The sequence below is a fragment of the Miniopterus natalensis genome, chromosome 4 (assembly GCF_054644295.1).
Source record: "Miniopterus natalensis isolate mMinNat1 chromosome 4, mMinNat1.hap1, whole genome shotgun sequence".
Lineage (NCBI taxonomy): Eukaryota > Metazoa > Chordata > Mammalia > Chiroptera > Miniopteridae > Miniopterus > Miniopterus natalensis.
This window is the reverse complement of record NC_142084.1, coordinates 37,138,143-37,157,919: the sequence shown is the minus strand read 5'-3', so window position 1 is coordinate 37,157,919 and position 19,777 is coordinate 37,138,143. Positions and strand designations below refer to the sequence as shown.

Sequence of the window (19,777 nt, the reverse complement as noted above, 5' to 3'; positions counted from 1 at the left end):
AGTTTGCACCCATTGTGAATGCACACTCAGGGTGGGTGAGCTGGAGTCTAATCAGAAGCCCTCACTCCAGGACGGGGGGCTCTGCTTTACTTCTGGGTGACACCAGAGGTTTTGTTAATTAGAATAATGGATGTTGGAGATGGATTTTAAAAAATATTTTCTTATTTTTGATTACAGTTGGTGAACGATATTATTAATTTCAGGTGTAAAACCTAGTGATTAGACATTTATATATCTTACGGAGGAGTGATCACCGATATTTTCAGTACCCACCTGGCACCATCCATAGTTATTAGAATAGTTTTGACAATATTCCCTGCTCTGTACTTTACATCCCTGGGACTATTCTGTAACTACCAATCTGTACCTATTAATCCCTTCACCATTTTCACCCATTTCCTCCCTATGCCCTCCCATCTGGGAACTGTCAGAATGTTCTTTGTATTTATGAGCCTGTTTCTGTTATGCTTGTTCATTTATTTTGTTTTTTAGATTCCACATATTAGTGAAATCATCTGGCATTTGTCTTTCCCTGTCTGACTTATTTCAGTCAGCACAATACCATCAAGGTCCATTCACGTTGTTGCAGGTGGCCAGCTTTCATTCTTTTTTGTGGCTGAGTCATCATATTCCATTGTATGTGTGCACTACTGATGGACACAGATTGCTTCCATATCTGGGCTATTGTACATAATGCTGCAATGAATACATTGTAGATGTAGATGTAGATGTCTTTTCAATTTAGTGTTTTATGTTTCTTCAGATAAATACCAGAAGTGGAATTGCTAGGTCCTTTCTGGTCCCTGATTATAGGCTTTGTTTTTAAAGCCTGTTTTGTCTTGGTATAAGTATTGCCAACCTAACTTTTTTTTTTTCCTTTTTCCATTTTCATGAAAATTTTTTTGGCCATCCCTTTACTTTCAGTCTGTGTTTGTCTTTCGATCTGAAGTGAGTCTCTTGTAGACAGCATATGTCTTATTTTGTTATCTATTTTGTTGTCTTATTTTGTTATCCAGCCACTGTATGTTTTTGATTGGAGCATTTAATTCATTTGCATTTAAAGTATTTGTTGATAGATATGTATTTATTGCCTTTCTATTACTAATATTTTTTATCTTTTCTTTTTCTTCTCCTCCTTAAAGAAGACCTTAAACATTTCTTGTAATCCTGGTTTGGTGGAGATGAACTCCTTTAGCTTTTTCTTGTCTGGGAAGCTCTTTATGTGTCCTTGGCATCTAAATGGTAGCTTTGCTGGGTAGAGTAATCTTGGTTGTAGATCCTTGCTTTTCATCACTTTGAATATTTCATGCTAGTCCCTTCTGTCCTGCAAAGTTCCTGTTGAGAAATCATCTGACAGTCTTATGGGAGCTCCCTTGTAGGTAACTAATTGCTTTTCTCTTGCTGTTTTTAAGATAAAAAACAGAACCCAGTCCTTTGTCTTTAAACTTTGTCATTTTTAATTATGATGTATCTTGGTGTGGGCCTCTTTGGATTTATCTTGTTTGGGACTCTTTGCGCTTCCTGGACTTGTATATCTGTTTCCTTCACCAGGTGAGGGAAGTTTTCCAGCATTATTTTTTCAAACAGGTTTTCAGTTTCTTGCTCTCTCTCTTCTATTTTCTGCAACCCCATGATATGAATTTTGGTAAGCTTGAGGTTGTCCCAGAGGCTCCTTAAACTGTCCTTATTTTTTGGATTCTTTTTTCTGGATTCTTTTTTTTTTCTGTTCTGATTGGATGTTTCCTGCTTCTTTGTCTTCCAAATTGCTGATTTGACTCTCTACTTCATCTACACTACTGTTGATACCCTGTAATGTATTCTTCACGTCAGTTATTATATTCTTCATTTCTGATTGGTTCTTTTTATGTTTTTATGTTTCCTATCTCTTTGTTGAAGTTCCCACTAAGTTCATCTACTCTTCCCCTAAGTTCATTGAGCATCCTTATAACCAGTGTTTTAAACTCTGCCTCTGATAGATTGCTTATCTCCATTTCATTAGTTCCTTTTCTGGAATTTTGTTCCCTTCTTTCTTGGGACATGTTTCTTTGTCTCCTCATTTTGGCTGCCTTCCTGTGTTTGTTTCTGTGTATTAGGTAGAGCTGCTATGTTTCCCAGTCTTGGTAGAGTGGTTTTATATTGTAGGTGTCCTGTAAAGCCCAATGGTGCAGCCTCTCTGGTCACGTGAGCTGGGCAGTCCGGGTGTGACCCCCACACCCTGTGGGCTGTGTACACCCTTCTGTTGTAGTTGAGCCTTGATTGCTGATGGCAGTCAATGAGAGGTATTTACCCACAAGCTGATGTGAGGACTGGCCACAACCACCACCATGGAGGATCTGCAGTGCAGGGGCTGACTCCACAGAGCAGGACCTGCTTCTGTGGGGCTCTGATGCTCCCTGAGTCTGCCCCTTAAGTGTGTCACTTGTGGGGGAGGTTGGATGGTGCTTCGACATGGTCTGAAGCTGTCCACTGGGTGTGCTGGCTCTGGTGTCTCCTGGGAGGTGCAGGCTAAGGTCAGCTGCCACCTGTGTTCTGCCTGGAGCCACCCAGCATAAGCCACAAAGTGATTGACAGATGACTGCTACTTGCGTTAAGCTTAGAGGTGCCCAGGAGATACCAAGCTGCGAACCAAGGCCAGCTGCCACTAGTGCCAGGCCTGGGGCCTTTTAGCAAAAGGTAAGGGCCATACCTAGGCCAGATGCTGCTTGTTTGATTTTAGGAAAGTCCACAGCATGAGCCAAGGCAGATTCTTTGTATGGAAAAGCCACTGGGAACAGCTTGGGTGGGCCCAAAAGTTGGGTGGGGTAGCACCTCAGACTAGGGTGATGGTGGCTAACCAGAGGGTAAGGCAGGTTGATGGAGACTCAGGTATGACATCCACCTGCGAGGGGAGGGCTCAGCAAAGGAACAATGGCCTCTGCCAACACTTCTGTCTGGAAAGAAAGCTGCCCCTCCAGCCCTCAGTCTAATGCCAGACAACTCAGTTCTTCCCCTTATGTTCCTGCTGCCCCCCTCCACAACCCTGCTGGAGCTCAGAGCTAGTGGTTTCAAGTAAGTCCATGCGCGGGCCCTTTGAGAGGAACACCTGGGACCCCAGCAGCCCTGAGTCTCACTCAGCCACAACCCCCACTGATGTTCACAGTCAGGAGTTATGGGGACTTCTCTTTGCAGCGCTGGAACCCTGGGCTGGGGCCATGGTGTGGAGCTGGGACTCCTTGTTCCTCAAGGGGGACCTCTGTAGTTCATATATTCCTCCCAATTTTTATCCACCACACGTGGGTGTGGGGCCAGCCCCTTCAGGGTTTCCACCCTTCTTACTAGTCTTGATGTGGCTTCTTTATTATATCCTTAAGTTATAGGACTTCTGTTCCACTACATATCAGGTGACTGTCAGTGATGTTTGTTGTGTAGTTTAGTTGTGGTTGTGGGCGGGTGCGAGTACCACACTTACCTACACCATCATCTTGGCCAGAGTCCCTGGAGATGGATTTTAATTGGAGACATTTGTGGTGATCAAGATGTGTGGGTTGATGAGACATTTTCAGAGGTCTCCCATCCTTGATGTTGCAGAGTAAAGAAGTTTAGTGAGACATTAAGGCTGGAGAAACTGACGCTTGGGGAGGCTGTGTCTGCGAGTTGGGAGGTGGTGAGTCAGGAGTGGAGAATCCCAGAACTCAGTCTGCTTCTGTCAGTGCTTTGCCCAGAGAGCTACACATGCCCTTGGACAATCTATCTCCCAGGACACTCTTATCAGAGGCTCATTGAACCATGTAAGCTAATCCTCTACTGCAACTCCTTGACCCTAGACTGAAGTTTGTGCCTCTTAGAACCAATATACGTGACACTTCCAGTATTGGGGGCATTTTATTTCTCCTTTTGATTGAAGAAGAGGGAAAGATTATAAATATTCAGTTATCATGGGTGATGTATTTTTATTTCTAACTGACATAGAAGAGAGTCCAGTGTAGCTGGCACTCATCTGCTTTTCCTATTAATATACTTTTCCACCTGCAGATAATTGGAAAGTAATTAGAGGTCTTTGCAGCAAATACGAGTCACAGTAGAGAAAACAGAAATGCACATGTGTATGGCATTATGTGGAAGTCTATCTCTTGGAAACCTGCGCAGGCTCTAAGGATTTTATTTTTAATGTACTTCATAGAGCCCAGAGTAAACCAAAGATTCACTTCCACTTCAACCAAAGTTTGTTTGTCCTGGTGTGTTCAGGTCACTGTGGTTTGGAGTAAACCTAAATGGATTCCTGTCCTTGGACAAAGACCAAGGACAACTGTATAGGACTTCCCCATGTTAACCTCCTTCAGACTTCTTGATTATAATAACCCTGGTTCAGGAAGGCAAGTGCTATTATGGTCACTTTACTACTGAGGCAGTCAAAGCAATGAGAAGCTAAATGGCCTGTTCACACCACAGAACTGGTTGTGATGGAATCAGAGCTGGAACTGAGCCCTGAACTCTAGTTGACTCATCCAAGGCTCTTTCCATGACCCCAGATTACTAACCAGAAGGAAGTGAATTGCAATGGTATTGTGCATATCAAGGCGTTAATTCTATGGTCAGAGCCAACCCTCAAGAGGACATATCAAGAGATACTGGTGGTGACAATTTCAGAAAAACTTGTGGTTCAGATTCAGCAGAACTTTATGAGAAGCCTGCCAGGGGGCAGGCACTGAGCTTGGTGCTTTCCGCTGGGCTGTTTATTTTCCACAGTGGCCAAGCCAGGGAGACTGGGGCCTTCAGTCTTCCCTTCCCAGCCTCAAGCACCGTCAGTTCCATTCCAAAGGCCTCCTTAGTAAACATGCATCTAAGTAAAAGTCAAATTAAAATTCCCACACTGCCCCTGGAATGGGAACACGCTGAGGACACCCTTACGCATTTCTCCCTCTTTCCTGCCTTCAGGCCTCCTGGTGGGCACCCTTGATGTCGTGTTGGACTCCAGTGCCCGGGTGGCTCCCTACCGAATCCTGTACCAGACCCCAGACTCTTTGGTCTATTGGACCATCGCCTGTGGTAAGTAGCAGTATTTGGAAATACGGAGAAACGTTACGACTACCAACGTTCTGTCAGAAGGGAAGGGACTTTCATTTGTGGAATGCGATCACTTGGTATTTTAGGGCGGGTAACCGTAGCCATTTCAACAGATGAGCCCCCACATCTCAATGGCTTAACACCAGAATGGTTTCTCTCTCACCCTGGTGATGTCTGGTTTGGATCCTGTGGCTTCCTCCATCTGTCGTGACACCCTCCAGGGCACAAAGCCTCCAAGGTCAACTTACAAGAGGCAAGTGGGAGGTGGAGGTGCACCTGCACTTAACGTCCTTGGCCCAGAAGTGTCACTGCTTTGTCACTCCATTGGCTAGAACCAGTCACATGGCCCCAACCTAACTTCAGAGGAAGCTGAGAAGTGAAGAGGAACAGGTAGACTATTTGAGAGGACTGGGTAATGCTTATATATCGTAGCACAGGACTTCCTACTGAGCAGGGATTGTTTCTTTCTCCTGATGATAATCTGCAGTAATGTGCTGTGCCTAAAATGGCGATAAACAATTATGCTGTTATTGGATCGCTCCCAAGAACATCTAATCCAAAGTGGCCAAGATTGTTTTCGTTATTTGTTTGCATGCGGCTTTTCAAATAACCATAGGAAAAGCAAGGGCACGGAACACTTTTTTTTGACCTTCACTTAATTTTTTAAAATTATTAGTAGATTTTTTTTTTTTTTAGAACAGTTTTAGATTTACAAAAAAAGTCAAACAGATAGTTTGGAGAACTTCTATATACTCTCCACATACATAGTTTCCCCTATTATTAACATCTGAGCATGGAACATTTGTTCCAATCCATGAACTGATATCAATACATACTTTCTAAATAAAGTACACAGTTTATTTAGATTTCCTTAGCTTTGACCTCATGTCTTTTTCTGTTCCAGGAGCCTGTCCAGTATACCGTTTTATATTTAGTTGCCACATCTCTTTAGGTTCCTCTTGTTTGTGGAAGTTTTTCAGATTTTCCTTGTTTTTGATGATCCTGCCAGTTTTGAAAATTACTGGTCAGGTATATTGTAGAATGTTGTTTTATTGGAATTTGATGTTTTTCCCACAATTAAGCTAGGGGGATGGATTTTCCTGAGGACGATCACAGAGATAAAGTGTTATTTTCATCACATCATGACAAGCAAGGGTGCCTACGATGGACTGGATTTCTGACTGATCACGTTCTTGATTACCTGGCTGAAGTAGTGTGTTTTTTAGGTTTCTCCACTGTCAAGTTATTTTTTTCTTCCCTTTCCATACTGTCCTCTTTGGAAGGAAGTCACTATGCACAGCCCACAGTTAAAGGGCGAGGAGCATTCATTTATTCAGTTATTTTTATCACTGTGGAATCATGAATATTTATTCTATACTGTGGGGGACACTAATACTGCTTTATTTTGTAGCTCAAATCATTCCCACTTTGTCCATTGGCAGCTGCTGTAGTTGACTTTATTCAGTTTTTAAATTGATCTCTGCTTGATAGGAAGTGCTATGCTGGGATGTAAAGATATAAAGATAATTAGATCCAGTCTCTGTTCTTGAGAACAAGAGTAAATATTCAATTACAGCCCCGTGGGAACAAGTAGCATTTAGTGCCATTTGATTGTGGGGCTTCCAACTAAATCCAAGAACCTTGGCAGGCCTTCTCCATAGGTAGGGGAGTTATCTGGGTGTGATTTCAGGCTGTGGGAGGGATCCAGTGCCCTAGTAATGCTCCCTTAAGGATTTCGCAGTACCCAAATTATTAGTTGCATCCCTTTAAAGCTATTCTGTTTAAGATGTGGACAGCCCCATGAGAAACAATGGGATATGTCAGTCACTGTGCATTCTGGTGAATGAAGGGATGTTATCAGGATTCAGGGCATGGAGAAAACCACCTAGGAGTGAAGGGTGGGGATGGGAGCGAGGGGAAGGGAATAAAGGATATGGGAAGAGGGAAGCTGGGACCCAGAAGAAGACAGACTTAGCCCTGTAGCCCAGGCAGAGCAAGGTGGCATTCCAGCCCTCTATGTGGTTCATTCAGTACAAAGTGAAACATTCAATAGCTACTGTAGAAGGGGAAGTGTCCTGTACTAGTTGGCTGGGAAAGTATCACATTTAGTTGGCAAACCATCTAGAATAGTATTAAAATAGACATTGTAGCCAACAAGGAAGAAGTAAAAAGAAAGGAAATTAGAAACCAGGCAGAGCCAAGAAACCACTTAACTCGTGGAGGGTGTGGAAAGGACACTGATACATTTTCACTTTCTTTCTACCACTTGTGCCCAGAGGCTTTGAGATCCTCTGGAGCCTGGAGCTCCTCTGATCTCTCCTGGGCATTCTCAGCTCCTGGCCTTCCCAGATCAATGGACATGGACTGTGACCTGAGCAGCTAGTTTGTGCCTCTGTGACTCCTCTTTTCCTGTCCTCTCAGCCCTAACCTTTTTCCCCCTTCACCTGACATTGCCACTCCTCGGTCTGTTTCTGGGTCCTTGCCATTCTACGAAGCTGATCCTATGAGTGCCCATGTGGGGAAGAGCCCAGAGTCACAAAGCTGGGTTATTCCTGAATGGTTTGCTGAGCTGTGGCTAAGGAGCACTAGGCAGTAAATGCTGACGGCATAATTTATGCCACAAAGAGATGTGCTTTCATTTTCCCAGTAAGTACTGCCTGTCACAACTGCATGATCTCATTATAATAAACCCAGAACAGGTTTAGCTTCTGTATCTATTGATGGCCCATAGACACAGCTTCAGAATTCCCTGTGGATACTCCGGGGAAGTGACAACCATTGTGAGAGTCCCATTCAACCATTAGTTGCTCTTTCTGATCGATTTCTGTTTAAGCCCAGATTGCTGGCTCCCTTTCATGAGAAGATTTTAAGAGCAGAAGCTATATATACCTTAAAGATTTGTTTGATATGCTGACCTTTCGGTTTGTGATTTGAATGTCAGTACATCAGTCTATTGGGAGCTTTATTTTCTTGAATTTCATGAATCATTGTTGTAAGAGAAGCTTCGGCAAAGAAGTGGGTGAGTCTAATTCACTGCCCTGTAGAATACAGAGGATTCCAAAACCTTGTTCGGTGCCACATCTTGTGAATCTTCGATAGGTGTGAATTGAGTTTAAGGGAGCACCTAGAATCAATGTCTTCACCTAAACCACTTTCTATGGAAGAGCAGTAGTCTTAGTGGTAAATCCCAGTCATGTGGTTTTCCTTAGACCTGAGCCACGTGGCACCCGGCAGGAAGAGGAGTCTTTTGGACCTAGTCAAACTTACTGCCAATAGAGTAATTACCTGGCCCTTGGCAATTATAGAAAGGGGTGGGGGGGCAGTTATTTGGTGAAACATTATTTTCCTATGCTTGTTTTTATTATCTCTTAAGTCTAAATTCAGATTAGTTTGAAGAAATTGATTTTTTTTACATTTCCTTGGCATTGAGACCTAGAATTGGGGAAGGGAACCCAAAACCTTCTTGTGTGATGCATAGGCCATTGGGCCATCAGCTCTCTCCTACTGGATTGCGTTTTGCTCAGTGGTTTGTGCAATAAATGATACTTTCCACCATAAAAATCGTGAAGGAGGCTGTACGGTAGGAATTTGTCCAGCCCGCTCTGTTGAGCTTGTTATAATCTCACAATTCTGCCTCTCCCCCAAGTCAGCTGACTGATGGTTTTGCACCTGAGGCTCTAGATTCACCAGGGAACGAAACAGCTGCAGGTCTTCCCCCAACAGCTGGTGTTTTGGACTTGATGCCTCAGAGGCAGGAAAAAGCCCAGTCCTTGCCTTCCTTGGCCTTCAGTGGACTTAAGTAAAAGGCAACCCATTTGGCTGTCCTCATTAGAAGGACCAGGAGGTTCTAACAGTAAGAAGTGTCATACAGCCTCAGTGAAAATGTAGACACGTGGAAATGCAGGTAATTCCAAGGACACTGTCTAAAGAGGTGCTCTGGGACAGCTGGGGAAGAGAGTTATAAACAGAAAGACAGAAGGAGCTGTTGACAGTTCCCTCTGGATACATCTGACCGCCTGGCAGGCCTGATAAGGAAATGGGACAGAGGGTGTTTGTTTGATGGACACCTCACTGATAACAGCCCTGAACAGTGCCTTGAATGGGCTGCCCATTGATTTAATTTTCCTCTTCTTTACCATCCCAGAGCCACCTCTGGGCCTGGACGGCCCAGAATTGTAAGACGTTAGCCACCACCTTGTTCAACACTCATAATTTAGTAGGATACAGACTCGAAGTGAATTGCCCAAGTTCATATTGCTAGTCATAGCCAGGCAGTGCAGAGCTGAGACCAAGTTCTCAGGTCTCCCGCACTCTTAGCCTGTCCTTTTTAAGCAGCACTATACTGGTTTTAGGATTAAACATCCTTTTACTCAGCAGCTGGCCAGGCCCAGAGTTTAATTAAGATTGGAATAAGTTCTGCTTCTGCTGTTCCTCTACAGTAGCTAGAGAAAATGCCGGGTAATTTAGTTGCCTTCCACAGAATGTGAAAGTTGGTCAGTGTTTGATAATCCTTCCTGGGTCTGTGGGCCTCAAGAACTAGTCTTGGATCCTTTAAAGAGCAGCTTAAAATTTAAAAAGTACAGAAAATTAGGAAATATAGATAAACAAAAAGAATAAAAAATTAAACAATAATGCCACGTCACAAATCACATTTCAGACTTTATATTATATAAAATGTGTCTACATACTGGGTGGGGCAAGAGTAGGTTTACAGTTATGAGTACATGAGACACTTTATTCTTATATTCTTATATTCTTATTTATTAATTATTGTATTATTTTTCAATACAAAAAAACTGTAAACCTACTTTTACCCCACCTCTATACATATATATGGATACACATGTATCTACATATGTGTATAGACTTTCCATGTCAATAATATATATTTCTATAATGTCAATTTTAATAGGTAGGTAATATTTTATTGTATATATAACATAATTTAACTAAATGATATGCTAATGTTGGAAATGTAGGGGTTTCCCCCAATGTTAACTGCATTTTGAACAATCTTAGTGAACATCCTCTGAACAAAATCTTTCCCATTCCCTTAGTTATCTCCGTAGGATACATTTATAGAAGTAGGTATGCTGAGTCAAAACATATGCATATATGTAAAGTCCCATTGCCCAGCAGAAAGAGAGCCATTACATTCTGTCCTTCGGGGTAAGGGCAGACGTGGGCACTTAAGTAAAATAAGGACATCACCCACTGATCCTTACTGCCAAGGTTAAATGAGTTACCTGGGCCTCTCTTTTCTCAAAGTGGCTATAAAGCTATAAGTATATTATTATGACCTGTAAGAGATTATAAGCAGAGTTACGTAAGAAGCTTATAATAGTTACACAAAGAGTTGTTCTGGGCATGCCTTCCTCCCTAATATGTACACTTGCCATTGAAGCACAATGGTGCTGGGGCCAGGGAGATTCCTGCTGAATGTGTGTTAAACAGCTGATTTCTCAGTGTCCTGTCCTTAGATGTTAGAGATACCTTCTGCATCTCATTTCAAGGTGAGAGCTTTGTGTTCTGTTGCTAACGAAGATATTAACAAAAGTATCTGTTTACCTGTTGTATTTTCTTGAATCCCGAGCTCAAACGAATATGGTAGGTGTTGCTACTTTCTGTTACAGATGAGGAATTGGAAACAGAGAGAGGTTAAGTAACTAACCCATCATCACAAAGCTAGCATGTGGCATGGTGGGGATGTGAAACTAGGTGTACTTTTTTGACAAAGCCTGTGGTTTGAGCGATTATGTAATATTGTCATCCTGATGACCAGGCTCCATATCAATAATGTTTATAAAATTAAAAGCAGCTGCCTGGTCTTGATAAGTACAAATAAGTAATAAATAACATTATCAGGATCATTTATCTTTAACCTGTTGATAATTATAGCTTTAATTACATCTAAATAAATTTAATTTAAATATTTAAAATACATCTCCCTTTTGTTTATAAAAATGTTTTAAATCACCATATTACTTTTGGGTTTGATCCCTTGCCCTCTCCAAATACAAGTTTGTCATTTTTCTGGATATGGAAAGTACATGGTGGCTTTGTAAAGAATACAGGGACAGTAGACGCAGTGTATTGGGTATTACTCTTGCCTTTACTTGGTATTTCAGTTTAAAAATTATCATTCTTGTGGCTAAGGTTGTTTTGGATAAGACCATACATAGATGAGTTCTTCATTTGGTTCCCTTTATTTAAGTAGCTTTGAGTGCTTTTCATTTGGAGGCTGGACCAGCCGTTCACAGCTCGTGACGGTAGTGAGTTTACAGACAAGGGAGGGTGCACTATGTTATAAATTTTTTAAATAATCATCAAAAAAGTTTAAAAGCATACCGCATTCTTCCTTGTCTATAAACAACATTTTTCCGATGGCTATTTAAAATTTTTAAGCCTACAATGTTTCAAAGCTCTCTGGCAAACTCCAAAATGACTCATTCCTTAAATATTCCAAGTGGCATTGTTCTTCAGGTCTGACAAGTGTTTTCTACTTTCCAGAATGTATCTGTAGACATTATTCCTTGTCATTTTTACCACACTGTTCTGAGATGAGTAAGGGTTTGTATTTTATTTGTCTCTATTTTACATGGAAAGAATTTTGTTGTTTTTTTGTTAATCCTCACTGGAGGGTATTTTTCCCATTGATTTTTAGAGAGAGTGGAAGGGAGAGAGAGAGAGAGAAACATCGATGTGTCACATCGATTGGTTGCTTCCCAAACGCACCCCAACCAGGGCCAGGGATCAAACCTGCAACCCAAGTACATGCCCTTGACCAGGAATCGACCCTCAGTGTGAAGGGCGACGCTCTAACCACTGAGCCACGCCAGCCAGGGCTACATGTAAAACATTTGAGTCAGACAGAGATGAAGCAAAATGTTTCAAGTCATCCCACTGACTGGCGGCAGAAAGGGAGGGGGGCCCAGGTATCCTTAGCTCTAGCGCTCGCCCTGACATGGTGTAGAGAGTCACCGATTGCTTTTACATGTGGGTGGCTGTCCCCCCAAATGAGTGAGCCATGGAAAATGGCCGGGAAGAACTGCAGACGGCCTGTCCTTTAGTGTTTTCGTCCGGCCGCCTCTCCCCTCAGAAATACGCCTCTCATCCTCCACGCAAGCATTCCGTGGCGGCATTTGGCCCGCGGGCTTAGAGTAAATGAACTTGGCTTGGTTTGGCTTTGCCTCTCCCCACACGGTGGGCCCGCAGCCCCTCAGGCAGACCTGCTCTTCTCTAAGACGCCTGTTCTGCTCCCACAGTTCAGAGTATCCTAGACACAGTCGTGTCCCCCACCTTTCTCTGTCAGCAATCAGAGTGAGATTCTGAGATATATCGAATTACTGGTAACAGAGAACAGAGAGGAGACATTTTAAAGAAATCAATGAAAAGATAACTGGGAAATCTAAGGAGTGGCCTGAAGGGTGAGCCAGTGGACTCACAGAATCATTCTTTAATTCTGTAATTAGTGGTGCACGCGGTTTCTTTCCATGATGTACATGGTATCTGTACAGTTTGTATCTATGGTAGGCAGATGATGTATAAGACACCCTTTCTGCGAGATCATTGCTAATTCCAGAGCAAGACAGAAGGGAAGGGAATGTATCCCAGTGCCTGACCAGCCTCCTCCGAGGGCACCCTCAGTGTGCCGGCGGTTGTGAGCAGAGAGCAGGGCTGGTCACAAATGCTACAAGACTAGGGTTGTTTCAGTCTGGGGGCTGCCGGCAAGTTGACTTTTGCTTCTTACCACTGGCACAAGTGTAGTGACTTGGTGGGCAGCTGAGAGGATGACCTCACCCCATTACATTTCAAGGCCGCAGGGCTGTGAGAGCCAGGCGGCTGTCTCCCGGCGATAGTCCCTTTTCACGTTTCGTTTGTAACTGAAGTGAGGGTCATTTTTTGCCCGTTGTAGGAGGTGGTTACATCAGCTCTCCTGTGGCATACCCAAAGCCCTCCTACGGCGACGACTTAACTGCGGTAACCTGGCCTCCTCGAAAGATCTCCGTTACCCTGTGAGGTGCAGGTCCTAGGAGGGAGAACAGCGAAGGGCAATGATAAAACTCCCGATCCAGAAAAGTAAATGGGGGACATGCTTCTGCCTTCCAGTCTGAAAGTGTCCTAAACGTTTCTGCACTCACCTCCCCAGACTTAGCTGGGACACGATACTGCAGCAGGTCCTCAAGTAACATCGTTATAACACCGATGAGATGCTCTAGGAACTTAATTGTTAATACAATTAGCCTATGATAAAACTTGTTTCATTGTACATTGTGTCACCTAAAGTCGCAGAACCTATTGCCAACGTTAAGTGAAGACTTACGGTCCTTGCTCGTGGGTTTCCATCTCCTCCTGTGTGTCTCTGGAGGAGAGAAAGCATTTAAAGGCAGGGCTGTTGGCACGAGAGTCTCCTTCAGTGGCATTGAATATTGAAGACATGAGCCTGTTTTTTTAGGTATCTTTGAAATTCTGACATTTATTATAATCATTTTTACATTCATACAGGTGGTTCCAGAAAGGAAATCACCGAGCACTGGGAATGGCTTGAGCAGAATCTGCTGCAGACACTGTCCATCTTTGAAAATGAGAACGATATCACCACGTTTGTGAGAGGAAAAATACAGGTAGGGGATGTTTTGTTTTGTTTTGTTATTGTTAAACTTTTTAATTAGAAATCATGTCAAACTTACAGAAAAGTTGTAAAAACAGGCAGGTATGTGTATTTTTTGTATTTCTCTTTAATTCTCACACATGAGGCTCCATGGATATGCTCCTTTGCATTTGCTTTTTCTACTTAACTCCTGGTAACACTCCGTAGAGATTGTCCACGTGTTGTTGTTGGTGCTAATAGTTCTGTTTTTTATTTTGAAATTATTTTTACATTTACAGAACAGCTGCAAAGATAGAGCAGAGAATTCCCATAGACCCTATGCTCAGCTTCCCCGATGTTAACATCGTGTATAATCACCATACATCTACCAATACAGAGAAATTAACATCAACATGATGTTAACTAAACTACAGATTTTATTTTACTTTTACCAGTTTTCCCACTTCATATCCTTTTTTATTTTACAGCCCAACCCAAGATCCCATATTGCATTTAGTTCTTTATTTTTTTAAGCTGCATGTTATGTGTGTATGCACCATGGACAATTCTGCCACTCTCCTGTGCTTGGACATTTAAGCTTTTTCTAATATTTTGGAATTATAAGTAATGCTACATACATATGTACATATATGTAGTTTCATATTGTTGGGGATGTATCTTTAAGATACACTGGTAGAGGTGGCACTGCCAGATCACATGGTAAATGTATGTGTCACTTTGCCGAATGTTGCCAAATCCCCCTCACCAGGGTGGTGCCACTTTTCATTCCCACTGGTAAGAATGGGAAGTTGTTTCCCCGCAGCTCCACCAACAAGGTGGATTCTCAAGCTGTTGAGTGTTTGCCAATCTGATCAGGAAGAAATATTTTGGTGTTGTTTTAATTTGTACTTGTCTCATTTATGAGTGAAATTGAATATCTTCATATGTTTAAGGGCCATTTTTATATCACTGTTTGTAGACTGTCTGCTCCTGTCTTTTTACCTATTTTTCTATGGGACCTTTGGTTTTATTTTTCTTTAATTTTTAAAAGTCCTTTTTTATATAAAGGTTATTAGCCTTTTATTGATGATGTATGTTTTACATATTTTCTCTGTTTGTCATTTGTCTTTTGACTTTGCTCATCAAAGTTTTTGCCATGCAAACTTTAAATTTTATTTAGTCAAAATTAGCAGTTTTTTCTTTTGCAACATCTGGAGTTTTAATCACAGTGAAAAAGCTTTTTTTACACCCAGGCTAAGGAGAAATTCTAGGAAGTGATCTGACAGTGTGCGTCTCATTAAATTTCTAAAGAATGGTCTATTTTTATTTTATCTCTCCTACTTTACATGAACATGTAGTAATTTTATACTCAGAAAAAGAAGGAAAAACAGACAAATGAAATCTCATTGTCTTTAGAGTCTGATGTTTTTGAAGGAGAGCGCTGAATTTGAACTGGACCACACAAAAAATCAGTGCAGCTCTAACCGGTTTGGCTCAGTGGTTAGAGTGTCGGCCTGCGGACTGAAGGGTCCCAGGTTTGATTCCAACCAAGGGCACGTACCTCGGTTGCAGGCTCGATCCCCAGCCCTGGACGGGGCCCGTGCGGGAGGAAACCAATCGGTGTGTCTCTGTCACATCGATGTTCTCTCTCTCTCCCTTCCACACTCTCTGAAAAGCAAGGGAAAAAATATCATCAGGTGAGGATTACAAAAAAAAATTAGTGACGACTGAGCAGAACAAAAGCACATGTAATAATATCAGCCTCTTCCTTACTCCCACCGCCACCCCTCAAGACGAGCATTTAACCACTGGTGCAGGATTGGTGATTCAAGTTCCTTCTCCATCCTTATTAAAGAGATTGGAAGGATAGTGAAGAGAATAAAAATGAGCGAGGGGGAGACATTGCAAATGGTCAGTGTGAAGCTAGGAGCAGACGGCAGACTCCAGACCAAAAAAAAAAATTATTCTGGAATACTTGAGAGTTGTTTTATTGATAAAACTAATTAGATTTTAGAACATCTTCATTTTGTTTCTAAGTCATGTATCTGAATTTCTGGGAAGAAATGGAAATAGAAAGTCTAAGGATCCCTAATTTGGTCATGCAGGGGGGCTGGGCGGAAGGAGCAGCCCCTTGGTGTGGGAAACACAGAGACAGGAAGCATCTTCTCTCTGCTGGGACCACTGAGGTTCTCAGCTACCTTTTTGTGTTATTGTCCTTGGGCAACAGGTACAGATAGAGAGCTGTAGGGAGACACTGAAGCTTAGAAGTGATGGTAACCAAGAGAAATAAAAACAAAACAAAACAAAATAATTATGTCAAATAGCCATTCTTTTCACCATTTTCATTACACCAAAAATGTCAGATTTAATTCCCCTGAAACCAATTATGAGGAAGGAATTGCTGTTAATGCAGCTATGTGTGAAAGAATGCCATTCATGTGTAAATGAATGCTTTAAACTTTCACAGATTGTCCAGTAATTAAGAGAACAACAAATTTGTTTAGAGATTTAATTAACTTTTATAAATTCTGAATGTTGTAATTAACTGTAGGGCCAAACATAATTCAAATATTTTGTGTATTTCTTTCTATATTTCTAACATGCATTTTATCATAATAGTAGTCATACTATACGTTTAATTTTGTATCATGTCTTTTCTTTAACTGGTACTGTAAGTCACATATATATTATATTATTATATGCATTTTAGTTATTTTAATAACTATATTATCCCATAACGGACCTTACAATCTCCCTCTCTCTAGGTGTCTTCTTAGCTTCTAGAGTAGTGGGGGGCAGGCACAAACAATAATACCCTGAACACTTTCGTTCATGTAACGTTTCCTATAGTTTTTGCTTTCTTTCCTTTGGGATAGATTACAAAAAGTTGGTTAATGGAGTAAGCTGCTTAACATTTTGAATGAACCTTAGTAGATATTGTCAGTATATTGGAATCCCTATGCAATTACACCAATGCTTACTTTCTATAATAGTTATTTAAATGGTTTTTCAAATTGAACAGGTCAAAGTTGGTGTCTTACTGTTTTAATTTTCTGTCTTTGATTGATTATGAGGTTGAACCCTTTTTCGTGTTTGCTAAGTTCATTTTCTTCTTTTTGTGAATTACCTGTCAGTGTCCCTTGTTCATTTGGATTGTAGTAGTTTTCCAAAGTTATATGGGGCTGTTGCCTAGAACCAGGTGACCTATTTCATATGATGTAGAACCTGTAGAACATTTATGAAGGAGATGTTCCATCCCTTTGTTTCATCATCTGGTCTACCTGGCTGACAAACTACAGCAAACTAAGAAGAGGTTCTGCATTTGAGACCCTCTCTTTTCTTAAAGGTGGGAAATTTGGGAATGTAGCTTTATGTGGACTATTACCCTCACTAGGTGAAACTAGTAGGTAAGGCCTGGTCTGTTTGTATGAGTGTATTAGGCCCCAGAACGTTTCAGAGTGATGTTTCTCAGTGCTACATCCTCATAAATCTCATATTTAAAAATACTTCTTTTTTTTATACTATATATTTTTTTATTATTATTATTATTTTGTTAATCCTTACTTGAGGACATGCTTAGAGACAGGAAGGGGGAGAGAGAGAGAGAGACATGGATCAGTCACCTTCCCTATGCTGCCTGAAGGGCTCAAACCCACAACCCAGTGCCCTAAGTGGGAATTGAACCAGCAACCTTTCAGTGCATGGGACAGCACTCAACCAATTGAGCTACTTGGGCAGGGCAAAAACATTTTCTTTTTAAAATTTAAGTGAGCGTTAGAGAATGTAGTATTCAGTACATCTTTGGATAGCAGAATCTGAACTTAATGTTTTCCACTCAAAACATATGGGTATCATTTGGCTTGTTATACATCGCTCCTTTCCCTAGTCTTCTTAGTCTGAGTTTAGGTAAGAGCCTCGCAGTGGATCCAAAATGTGAATGGTCTGAAATTTTGCATTTTAGATTGATAGCAGTAGGGAACCACTCAGGATTTTCATAACAAGAATTTGTAGTCAAAACAAATGTTAGGAAGGTAAATTTGCAGGGAGCATCCAGGATGTACTGGAAGCAGAAGAGCCCAAAGGCAGAAATTCTAGGTATGAGGCAGTTTCAATTTTCTCTTCGTGGAATATGGAGGGTTCAGTCACATCAAGGAGAATCCAAGAGGTTGCCGACCCTCACACAGCTATGTGGTGATATTGTTGCGATTTGAACCCCAAACCTTTGTGCTTGAAAGCTCTTGCTATTCAGTGCTACTTTGGGATCAGAGAAGATGAAGACGAGGTGAAAGGGATTACAGTCCAAGGTGGAATTCAAGGGAGCATATTTTTAAGACATGTTTTTATTGATTTCAGAGAGAGGAAGGTGGGGGAGAGAGAGAGAGAAAAACATCAATGATGAGAGAGTCACTGATTGGCCGCCTCCTGCACGTCCCCACCTGGAGATTGAGCCCACAACCCGGGCATGTGCCCTGACCGGGAATTGAACAGTGACCTCCTGATTTATGGGTCGACACTCAGCCACTGAGCCACGCCGACTAGGCTCAAGGGAGCATTTTTTATCAAGAAATAGATGTAGAAGCCAGTTTACAGGGAATTATGGAGGAATTGGATAACAATGAAACAGCCTCTCAAGCTACTAAGATGATTAGACAGATTAAGCCAGCCACTTGCTGTGCAAATATTTCACTTTCTGTGCAACTAACCAAAAATTGTCTAATATAATTTTTTCTCATATTCACCCCTTTTCTGTTTAAGTGGTTGCTTGTTCCTTTTTCTAGTTTCCTTGATATTATTCATGGCCCTGAGACAGTAAGTTTGTGACCAAGTGTCAGTTAATGGTATGCCTTCTGGTCTGTCTTTCCTCTCTTGTCCATTCATGATGAAGTTTTGTTGATTTTAGAAAAAGGCAGTAATTGACCTTTGGGATAACTATCATGATAAACTAGGAAAATCAGTGGAACTATCAAAACTATTACATTTCCTCATACATAAAATAAAATTATAGGCTTTATTCTAAGTAAACCTAGAATAGCACCAAAAATAAAAAATAAAATAAATAAAATACAATAAAAACTTTAAAAGAAGAAATTAAGAAAAATGTTTAGCACAAATAAACAGATGATAAAATCTGTATTGTTATCTTGAAAATCTCTTTGTACACAAATGCTACTTGTTAGGTGGCTTAGAATTTGGGGGGTTGCGGTTGAAAAGAATTCATCAACTTTTTAAAAAAAATTCTGGCCTTAGAAATGGTTGGGTTTCTTTTTTTCCTTTCCAGTATGTACAGCATACAGAAAACAGCAGCTCCAGTCCCAGTAACACCGGCTCTGTGCTTTTGTTTCATCCCTACTTAGGGCATTATTGCCGAGTACAACAAAATCAATGATGTGAAGGAAGACGATGACACTGAGAAGTTCAAAGAGGCCATCGTGAAATTCCATAGGCTGTTTGGGATGCCCGAGGAAGAGAAACTCGTCAACTATTACTCTTGCAGCTACTGGAAGGGGAAGGTCCCCCGTCAGGGTTGGATGTACCTCAGTATTAACCACCTTTGCTTTTATTCTTTTCTTATGGGAAGGGAAGGTAAGTTGTCTAGGATTTCAGAGAGAAGCTTTGGAAGGTCTACTGAGGTTTCCCTGAGCTCATAAACCACATCAAAATAACAAAAATAAATCTATAGTTATGACTGAGTCAACATTGCCTTTTTTTTTTTTTAATATATCTTTATTGATTTCAGAGAGAGGAAAGGAGAGGGAGAGAGAGAGAGATAGAAGCATCAATGATGAGAGAGTCATTGATCGAGCCCATAACCCGGGCATGTGCCCTGACCGGGACTCGAACCCCGATCGCCTGGATCCTAGGTCGATGCTCAGCCGCTGAGCCATCCCGGCTGGGCAACATTGCCTTTTAACTATTTAACAATTGAATTATTTTGAGTTCAATATTTGTAAAAAAAATTTGGCTATTAAGTAATAAAGATTCACCAAAGGTGTAATTTAGTAGGCATGGACTTAAATTGATAATAATTATGAACTCAGAATTTATGTGGTTTGAATTTGTCTCTTATAACTAACAACAGTAATAGATGTGGACACTCAGATGCAAAGGAGTTCAGTGCACCCGGGAGTTGGGGGTGTGAGACTG

The 19,777-nt window shown here is 41.4% G+C and overlaps 1 protein-coding gene across 1 annotated transcript in view; it reads left to right on the top strand.

Annotated features, from left to right (window-relative positions):
- Positions 1-19,777, top strand: part of TBC1D9 (TBC1 domain family member 9) — an 89,574-nt gene that overhangs the window by 33,393 nt on the left and 36,404 nt on the right. The window contains exons 2-4 of the mRNA XM_087816493.1: positions 4,915-5,025; positions 13,549-13,667; positions 18,988-19,216. Of these exons, the coding sequence (XP_087672619.1) occupies positions 4,915-5,025; positions 13,549-13,667; positions 18,988-19,216 (459 nt within the window). The remainder of the gene's footprint in view (positions 1-4,914; positions 5,026-13,548; positions 13,668-18,987; positions 19,217-19,777) is intronic.